The sequence below is a fragment of the Malus sylvestris genome, chromosome 14 (genome assembly GCF_916048215.2).
Source record: "Malus sylvestris chromosome 14, drMalSylv7.2, whole genome shotgun sequence".
Taxonomy (NCBI): Eukaryota; Viridiplantae; Streptophyta; class Magnoliopsida; order Rosales; family Rosaceae; genus Malus; species Malus sylvestris.
Genome location: NC_062273.1, coordinates 451,268 through 461,280, shown reverse-complemented (window position 1 = coordinate 461,280; position 10,013 = coordinate 451,268). Strand labels below are relative to the sequence as shown.

Sequence of the window (10,013 nt, the reverse complement as noted above, 5' to 3'; positions counted from 1 at the left end):
CGTCTCACTTACAAGTGAAAAGAAATACCTCGTGAAGAGATCATTTAATGAACAAAGGTCACGGGGGGTTTGATTTGTAGGCCAAATTTGTGGCAGACATGCATCCTTGTGTGATACGTAACCCGGTAGGAAGTAGCTTGAAGATCAAACAAACCGAATGGCATTTAATTTGCCTTAATTTGCTTGCTTTTCCCATGGCTGACTGCGACCGCCCAAGGGACTCGCAAGCAACGTATCAATGATGTTCTTGGAACACGTCTTTATATTCCATTTTTTCCATGAATCCCCTTTAACAGAAGAAACGGAACCTCGAGTGGTTCATTGGCCGGCGAACATACAATCTCATTACAAAAATTAGTCGGAATTTTTGTTGCCAATCTAGGATTTCCAAACATGTCATCTACTTTCAATCAAATGTTCATTCTTACATATGCAAACACCCAACTTTGAACGGGTTAACCAGCTGGATCCAAATCAGCCTCCGCGTCCTCACCATCAAGCATCCCTGCCTCAACCTCGACCTCGGCATCTGCTTCCAACTGACCTCCCTCTTGACCCACATCCGCATCAGAGCTTTGCTTCTGATGTTCATCGGGGATTGGACTTCCACCTTGGGACATGTTGCCGGCTGCGGCAATGGTATCAGTGTCCATTGGCGTCCCTGAGGCTTCACCATCTAATTCACTTGCAGGTGTAGCATTCTTCAGGGAAAAAAACATTGTCAAAATTTTTGGGGTACAAGTAATGCTGATACTTCCATATACGTACACATGCATTTACTTGATCTCAAATTTGAATACAACCTACCCCAAGACAAAAAAGAACACGAAATATACAACAATAAAGGGGCAAAAGTTTATAACATTTTTCATCTCATTTTTTCAATCTTTAGGCTGAAGATGCATTGCACAGATCAAGTGTTATGCAGCCATGTAACGTTATGTCTAAATAATAAAGATGTTTCTTTCTAAATCTCATCGGCAATATACACGCACACACAAACACATACACATTATTCATATTATTTCCTCATTTGCATATTCAACTTTCTACAGGAATCAAAGACGTCAACAATAAAACACTAGAAATTCAACACACTGCCAATTATATACCTGACTTTCTTCTAATTGATGTGCAGCACCTTTTGATTCTTCCTTTTTAGCACGTTTAGACCTGTCATTTGGTTTAGCTTGGTATTTAGACCGCTCCTCAGGAGACAAAAGTTCCAGCGGTACAACTCCTTCAATACCATGTTCAGTAAACTGCAATGACATCCACACAAGTGGTGTAAAGCTCAGTGAAAAATGAAATAATACATTAACTATGCAAACATAGTTATATTCATACTCGAGAAAATCCTTCCAAGTCTTGTCTAGCTGAAAATCGAAGACCTTTCCAGCAATAAACCTGCATGTTGAAATTTTACTATTGGATAAAACAAAATAAAATTTTAAGTGGAACACTAGTTTGAGTTTCAACAATTCTAATATTCAAAAGCAAGAGGTAATGCACATTGAATCACATGGTGAAACAGTTGAACAGATATTAAATAAAATGGCACTCTATATTACCAATGAACCCTAGTCAAAATGCAACCCAACTTTTATCTATATGATTGTCTTCTGATTTTGACCAAAAATTCTAGAAGAAAACTCACTCGGTTATTTTTGTGGTGATACTCAGGTTCTATTCCAGCTGCTGGATCCATCTGTAACTCAAAGAGATTCATCTTACTAAACAGTTACTGAGAACATAAAAAATCCATAGCATGAGAAGGGACAAGAGTGAGCGCGAGTACACACACACAACATGCTAGTTTGGGCATTCAGAAGTATATGGTACTTACATCTTCAACCAAGGGCTTCCAGTACTCAGTGATGGAAGGTGTTCGAACACGTTGAGGATCGGTTAAAGCATTCTAGACAAGGAAAAAATAACTATTAAACAATAACACCAAAATTTTCAAATTAATTTTGTGGTCAGCAATACTGAAAGGAACATATTGCTACATATTTACATGTTTCTTCCTCAACAACTTGATCTGTAATCTTTGTCTTCTTTATAGTAAGAACTGAACTGATATTCTATGAGTATATAAGTACTAATTCAGAGAGGACAGTAGGTATGAACCATGTAGAATCAGCAAGATGCTATTAACTTTTTTCTGTTAATAGCTGATAATATAATTATTTATATATACTGTGTGAGTGTGGAGCTGTACATTTCCTCGTGATGATCACCGCCACTCTTGAAAATAAATCAAACTTTTTCTCAATATTTAATTATAGAATCAGCGAAGCTTGTGAAACATTGGAGGTTGCAAAAAATAATTGCATATATTCAAAACCTTGTGAATGTCATGTTTGAAGCCAGATTTATTTCAACAATCTTGTCATAAATAGCAATCTAGCATACCGGATTCTGATCTGCCCACTTCCACAACTGAGATAGTTCTTTATTTCCCATTCTCCATCTCGGCCTACTGTTGAATTTAGGACAAAAAAAAAACCAAAAAATTCATTATAATCAGCACTGCAAACTTATTAAATATCTTCACAGGTCACAACAAACAGAAGGCTGATAAAAGTTGGTGAACAATTCAAAAATTTTAATTTGTAGGCATGGGTATATATGCCAGCAAAAATCCATGAGTTCATCTAGCATGTGAATTTGTTATTTTTCTGCATAGATTGTAGCTTATTTTAAAATATCCTAAATACCATTATGAGGGTAGGGTTGTCTTTCTCTCAAACCAAATCATTTCGTATATTCAAGTAAGAGGAAACAATCTCCACCACAAGGCAAAACATCTGCATTTGGTCAGAAGACCTCATCTCAAAAACAGTCTAGTTTTGTTTCCTTTTTTCTTAGTGAAAGTGAGTACAGAAGTTTCAGCTGGTATCAGGGCAGCATATGGGTAGCAGGGTTCTGCCAAAAAAATGTGTAAATCTTATTCCTTCGTACAATATCATTGAGGACCAGTGGAATGTCTTTAATATTTCCAGAGATGTCACCGCAATTTTGACCAATTTCCAAGATCTTGCTCTGTTATGTAAAATGGTAGTATCACGGGAATCTCTGAAGTTGTTAATATTCCCATGGAAGTTTTCTACAGCAATGTCTTTAGTATTTCCAGAGATAAAGTTGAGATCTGATGGAAATGTCTTTAATACTACACATCAAAGGTTTAAACAATATACACCCGTGTCGATACCAGTAACCCAAAACTTCAGAAACAAAAACAATCGAAACATCAAAACGACAAGTCAAAATATGCATCACTGTTTAGAATAAAGAGATCTAAAACATACATAAAAGATAAACCTACTCCCAAGGCCATGAATAACTAAAGTAGAATTGCCCAGCAGGGCTAGAAAACAAAGGATGAATTTACTTCTATCTGCTTCAGTTATTCTTATGTAGACCTTACACAAAAGGAAAAATTAAAATTGTTCAATTTTTTCTTATTAAAAAACACATTAAAAGGAATGGCAGGACCCAGACAAACAGGCCACTGAATTGCATACCGCTTTTTGGCCCCTTCTTGGATCACCTTTTTCTCCATTGGCTGCTTCTCAAATGGGGGACAACCGTCACATTTCCACCATACCTAAGAATAGATTAAATGCATATTATGCTCAAGAACAACGATAACATTTTCTGAGAATAGCATGGCTGAGGCCAGATAACACACTCACCCAATTCCTTTCACGTTCCAATATATGCTCAATTTTATTAAGAAATTCCTTCCCTTTGGGCGGAGTCATCTCAAGCAGCTTTTTGACACGCTCCTCACAAGATTTTATTTCCTCTTTCTGAAATCAACAAGGAAATCTTTAGCAGACATCATAAATTGCACAGATATTCTAAAGCTGACTTTATAGCATCATACAAAACCTTTTGCTATAACTGTGTCCAAATGAAAGTAAATCCTCTCTACCAGTTCACAATGAAAGGTATACTACACAAATTCATTAATTTTTCATGCTTAAAGAAAATGTAAGCGGTGTCCATTTGCATCTTAATAAAGATAAGATATAGTCCCAAGTACAACTCAATTACGCAGGGACCATCAGTTGCTTTTGAATACAATAAACTTATAGAATTGCATGAGTAAATTAGCAATTTTTTTTTTTTTTTTGAGAAGAAACGATAACAAAACTGATGCAAATGACTGGGATAATAGTAATACTGCATTCATAAGCGAACACAAGCACAGAACATTGATATAAAGTTACAGGTGAGATCTGATTGTAGTACTCTAATCCACCGTTGTTCCAAATTCCTAACTTTGGAGATAAACAAGGCTAACAAAATCATAACATATCTAAGGCATCTCAATTTATTCCATTTTTTTTGTCAACATCTTTTGTTATAACCAGCACCGCCAAGGTAAATTCTCTTTCTAAAGATAGCACCACCTGAGGAAAGTTGTTTTCTTTTCTAATGAAAGCAAAAGAAGAAGGAAGAAAGTTACAAAAGTCAACAAGATATAACTACAACACTGACCATGCTTTCAGAAGGTAAATCTTTTTCACTTTTTCCCGGGGCCTACAAGAAAATAAGAGTTAGTTTTACCATATTAGAGTATTATAGGGAAAAATAGATCAATCAGAAAGTTGAAAAGGGCCATTATAACAAGCCCAGAGATTAGGAAGGTGAAATGATATTTCCCCAAAATCAATATTAAGACCTGTTCAACTCTACCTTCAGATAATCGAACAATATGAGGCACTGCACAAGAATGTGACGTCGGAAACTGGGATCCTTCAACTGTGCTCACCAGAAAACATCAAAATTCAAGGATTTGATTCCTAATCAAAATAATGGTCTGCTACAATTAAACTCTAAGTCAACACTCCAGCATTACTAACCTCCAAACCCATCAGTTTACTGCTTGTAAGATATTTTATGCTAAAATTTGTTGCTTCCTCCTCCAAGTTATTGGCATCTCCCTCTTCATCACTTAATGGTTGAGCTTCAAAGGTATTCAAAACAACCTAACAAGACATTCAAGAAAAGAATATTTGAGTGAATAATAAAATAAAGAGAAACTGGCATACCATAAAGATAAATAAAACGAAGATGTCAGAAGACTGTTATTACCATTAAACCGGATGTAAATTTCTTCCACTTGGTAGGACCAAGAGTTAAGGAAGGAGGGTTACAGAAGCTTTCCTGAAAATCCATCCAGACAAGTTTTTAGCATAATGAATGATATCACTGATATCAGTTTACAAGAAGAATTACAGAAACAAAGTATGAATATTTAACAACATTTCAAACTATATAACCTTTTAGCATTATATATAGACACTCCCTAAGCTCAAAACTCAAATCAAAATGGAGAAGAGGAAACCATAACTAAAAAGCCTAGCTCTGTATTGCTTCCAAGTTGCATAGTTTACCTGTAAACTCCAAAAGGTTTTGTAAAAGTTGAAATCGATGGAAATTCCTGAAAATTATAAAACAGATAACATATATGCTTAAGAGATCTATACTCACCAAAAAGTTATACACACTAGAGATATATACAGATATATGTGTAATAATATGTTGACATCAACATTGAGAAATCAAGCAACTGTCATTAGCAAGGATGTACCATCAGGGGGGTCTTTCTCATATTTTGTCTCATTTGATGTGTTAAAAACTCCTTTTATATTAACAGCTGCACACAGTAACCATAAGAGCAACATGAATATATAGTCCAACTGAACACCAGGGTCGAGAGCAATTAAATTACAAGTGAAGACAAGGGTTGAAGACAAACAGGTACCTGAACGCTCAGATAATGGGAAAAAGTGTGCCAAAAACATTAGAATTCGTCCACAAAATACCACATCATTTGCCTATGAATCAGGTTCAAAGAAATTAGTACGCAACATGACTATAACAATAAGTTTTTCAAGAAAAATTTAATCATCGAAGTGGATATAGTTTCATCAAATAAGGACTTCTTGAAGTGGTACAACAATAGCTAAAACACTTAATTTCAAAAAACAAAAAATTAGTTCATAAATCAAAAGAGAGAAAAACAATATCAATATGATTGCATACCGCATTTTAAATTTTGTTTATCACAGTGAAGCAATGTGAGGAACACAATGGAGCAATGTGAGGAACACATATGCAATGCCCCATCCTCAAGTCTATAATGTCAAATATGTAACCACCATTACATAATTACAAGTACAACACATATTAACCTGAGCACCTGTTATTTTCTATAAACATTATACAACCAGCTTTAAATGTGACTTCTGAATGGCATACCAATTTTTGGTGTTTGAAATACAAACAAATATCACAATATAGGGGAAAGTTTCAAAAATGAAAGTTGGCTGTAAAAGCAATGATGACTACTATGATTAGTAACACCACCTTTGATAGACGACGAAGAAGTTGATTGCATGTTCTCAACATCACAAGTTTTCCTCGCGCAAAAAGCTCAGGCTGCATGAGGAGAACCATATAAAGTACAGCAGGATGTAAAAGAGAAGGAAAATGGGAAACTTACAATAAAAAAACAAAACACGGAAAAATAATCCATTGACATATAAAAAGCACAAACCTTTCCTAATATATCTTGTTTACTCTCAATATAACCGAAAACGTCTTTGCAATTTCTCATAGTTGACATTTCTGTTAAGTCTTCCAACAGCTGAAAGATCATGCCACCTTCGACATGCTCTTTCTCACAAAGATACAACACAACGTCTGGTGCATCAGAAGATAAAAGGAGCTGTATAAGGCAGAGGAAGAGAGTAGTATATATGTGGAGATAGAGCAAGAGAGAGATGCATTCTATAAGACTCGTCAATTTTCTTCTTCACTAAAACCAATATAACAAGCCATTTTCCATAGTGTAGCTCTTGTAAGGCAAAGAACTGACCTAAAAAAGCTTATTGTTTACATTAGAGGATATACAGGTCTACAATTGAGAATCAAAAGTCAATTCTGAATTTTGTCAAAAAGTAGTTAGGTGCGATTTAAATGTCAAAAGATAAACCACAAAAATTAATAGCAATACAAATTCTTTTCAGAAAAACATCAATGTATAAATTATTCTCAGAGTGTAAAGATTTATGCTGAGTGCACCACAAGAAACATATCGAAATACCAACACAACACGTAGGAATTTTTATATTAGAAAGTGTATAAGCTTCTTCTAAAAAGCAAGTCAAGAACATTAGATACGTACAACTAAGTGCTTGCAATAGTTTAACAGAAACATGTACAGACCAAGAAGACGTGGAATATGTCCTTGGGCAGTTTCTCCAGCATCAATTGATTGACCATACTGCATTATCTGCTCCCCAGACTGTACTGCAGAAGACTGTGAGAATCTCAAGTTACGTGACATAAAATTACAAATAAAACCAAATGCATAAGAGAGAGAAAATTATGTATTGATGTCAAATATGTAAGGAGGGTTCAGGTTGATGGGGAATCAAGTATATAACAGGGTCTACTTTACTTCAGATTTAGATAGAATACATGACTGTGACATCAAATAAGCATAAGGCCTTTTTTTAGCGTATCACAAACATTAATTTCCTGTGGATGACCACCATGCTAACATATGCAGAAAAAACTAGAAATGCAGTAAACTTCAGAAGTATAATCAAATAATCAAAATATTCTGTTCACAAATACAAGAAAGAGAAACATACCACCAGTTCCTGAAGCAATGTCCGAAGGATATTTTCTAACAATTGATTCTCATCTTGGACTAACTTTGTTTGTTTCTGTCATGATGAAATGAAATCAATTGGCCCAATTTTTATTGACCAAACAACAAAATTCGGAAAAAATAAAGATTTAAATATGTGATTAATGTACAATCAGGATATATGTGAAGAAAGCAATGCTCCCCTTAACACCAAGGATAAAGCCTAGAATCAAGTAAAGGACTCATTGGAAAATTAGAAATTGGAGTCTTTATAGGACAAAGGTAGCAAAAAAAGTGTATCCAAATGTAGCAAACAGAAAGAGAATGAAATCACAACTGTATTTCAGTCTTGAGAAGCAAAGCCATAAATAGCTAAGCATGCATTTACACAGGACTTAATCTTTGGGAAGCAAAAAATATAAATAAGAAGAACCCTGACCATGAAGGATCTATGGTTGTTACCTGAGGTTGTATAACTTGTTGAACTGTCTGAAGGGCAAACCTTTCAGGTGGGCCAGGCTGCAAAATGGCCGTCCTGAACACTTCCTGAGAATAAAAACAGAAAGAAAATTTAACCATACTTGACAGAGAAGACAAATAACAATCAAAATTATAACTGTGATGAAAATAAGGCTAACCATGTTAAAGACTTCAACCAGAGTGCTGACACTGAAGCCAACGACAAACAGTCCGCTTTCCGCTCTGTCAAACAAAGCCTTCCCAAAAGCTCAATTAAAATGATTTCGAAAATATTCTGCAGCAGCAAAAATGAAAAGTATCGTCTAAAGAAATTAAACCAGCAGTGACATTTGGAACTGCATGTTAGAATGTAGAACAGGCAGAGACCCAGGAATGGAAAATGTGGCGGGATGAAATTCTAAGCCAATTTTCCTCGGTTAAAAATTATACAGTGCCCTTTGTTAATATGAGATTTCCCCAATTTTATGGAACCTGTTAATTCCTTAATCTGCACATTTAATTGTTTGGTTTTTCCGGTCACCCGCTTTTCGTTAGAACAAAAGCATCAACGATCAACAGACTTTACACTGAGCAAGAAGTTATTCAGAGACAGAACTCCATCGTTTCGTTGTCCATTTGAATCTTCAGTGAATACTAATCTCACTTTGTTTTCACTTTTCAGAAGCTATTACAAATTGATTACAGTTGAAAATTAACAAGCAGAGAAAAATCGCTGAAAAACATTCACTGAACAAGTTGGAAATTTTCGAATTCATCTGTTTGTAATGGCAACATCCCTAAATCCTCAATACGCAAATTCCTAAATTAGAGAACGACGCGGAATTAAAAATAGAAGAGGCAATAAATCTCTTACCCGGCAGAGGTCACGGCGGCGGGGCGAGTTATAAGGAGAGAGTCTTTACGTACGGCGGCGACCCGGGAAAGAAGAAGAAGTTGATGTTGCCTACTACTGTAAAATCCCGTCCCCCCTCCGCTTTTCGCCGTCACAGGCTTCGCCAAATTATATGGATAAAAAACACCCTGAACAAAAAGAAAGCTACATGTCGTTTTTTATATTTGACGGAATTTTTACGAGGGCACTATATCCCCCAGTTTGGGGTTGAGGTGATTTAAAAAAAAGCTCTTATGAAAAAAAACTGGGAGTGTTTTTGGTGTTTGGTAAACTAAAAAAAAATGGCTTATTTTAGAAGCTGTTGTGAGAATAAGCTGAAATCAAAGGAAAAAGCTGAAGCTGCCATTTGTAGCTTTGGAAAACTGGCTTTTTTTCAAAGCACACAGAACTACAGTGCTCCTTTAATGAAAAGACCCACTATCAGACTGCTTTTTTTTCCAAAAGCACTTTTACAAAAAAGTTTACCAAACACTCTGCTGATTTATTTCACAGCCGCTTATTCTCACAGCAGCTTTTTTTCAAAGCACAGCAATACCAAACCAGCCCTAGAATGGTGATTAGTCCAACTTTTTTGGGTGTGGAGACACTTCGCGGTTTTTATAAAACAAATTTACTTTTTAAATTCGAGTTTGTTGATTAATTTAATTTCTCCCTCTTCTATATCATTTGTTGGTTATTTCACAAAAAGAGAATATTGTTTGTTATAGATAAAAAAATAAAAAAATAAATGGTTCAAGGGGAAGTTGAGAAAAGTGATGAATTGAGTTTTTTTTTTTTATTATTATTAGAAGAAAAAGGATCAGTTTGTCTCTTCGACAGCAATCCATCTTTTTGGAACCGGAAAGAGTCATGTAGGCATTTCAGGTTCTCTCTGATCACCATCTTATGATTCACCAACGTCAGAAATATAACTCTTGACATATCATGTAAAAGTAACTTGTATATTAGTAGCATATGCTTAATTTC

The 10,013-nt window shown here is 35.3% G+C and overlaps 1 protein-coding gene across 3 annotated transcripts; it reads right to left on the bottom strand.

The window, feature by feature from the left end:
* Positions 1-244: 244 nt before the first annotated feature.
* On the bottom strand, positions 245-9,203 carry LOC126600992 (THO complex subunit 1). Of its 3 annotated transcripts, none has more exons than XM_050267689.1 (22): positions 9,009-9,203; positions 8,314-8,377; positions 8,138-8,221; positions 7,677-7,751; positions 7,246-7,339; positions 6,575-6,720; positions 6,385-6,456; positions 5,780-5,852; positions 5,606-5,671; positions 5,409-5,455; positions 5,107-5,178; positions 4,875-5,000; positions 4,708-4,773; positions 4,510-4,551; positions 3,699-3,815; positions 3,528-3,610; positions 2,416-2,482; positions 1,847-1,918; positions 1,658-1,708; positions 1,348-1,407; positions 1,113-1,262; positions 245-701 (listed from the first exon to the last, which is right to left on the bottom strand). In XM_050267689.1, exons 2-22 carry the CDS (start codon positions 8,314-8,316, stop codon positions 456-458), a joined length of 1,812 nt encoding a protein of 603 aa, XP_050123646.1. In that variant the 5' UTR covers positions 8,317-8,377; positions 9,009-9,203; the 3' UTR covers positions 245-455. The 3 variants fall into 3 exon arrangements, with proteins under 3 accessions (XP_050123646.1, XP_050123644.1, XP_050123645.1); XM_050267687.1 differs by having other exon boundaries at positions 8,314-8,429; positions 9,009-9,174; XM_050267688.1 differs by having other exon boundaries at positions 8,314-8,391; positions 9,009-9,174.
* Between the last annotated feature and the right edge of the window lie 810 nt (positions 9,204-10,013).

Excerpts from the sequence above, each read along its gene's own strand:
- LOC126600992 (XM_050267689.1), bottom strand. Across the intron at positions 4,552-4,707 it reads TATTGTTCGATTATCTGAAG|GCCCCGGGAAAAAGTGAAAA; the intron begins GTAGAGTTGAAC and ends ATTTTCTTGTAG. Across the intron at positions 1,263-1,347 it reads ACTTGGAAGGATTTTCTCGA|TTTACTGAACATGGTATTGA; the intron begins GTATGAATATAA and ends ATGTCATTGCAG.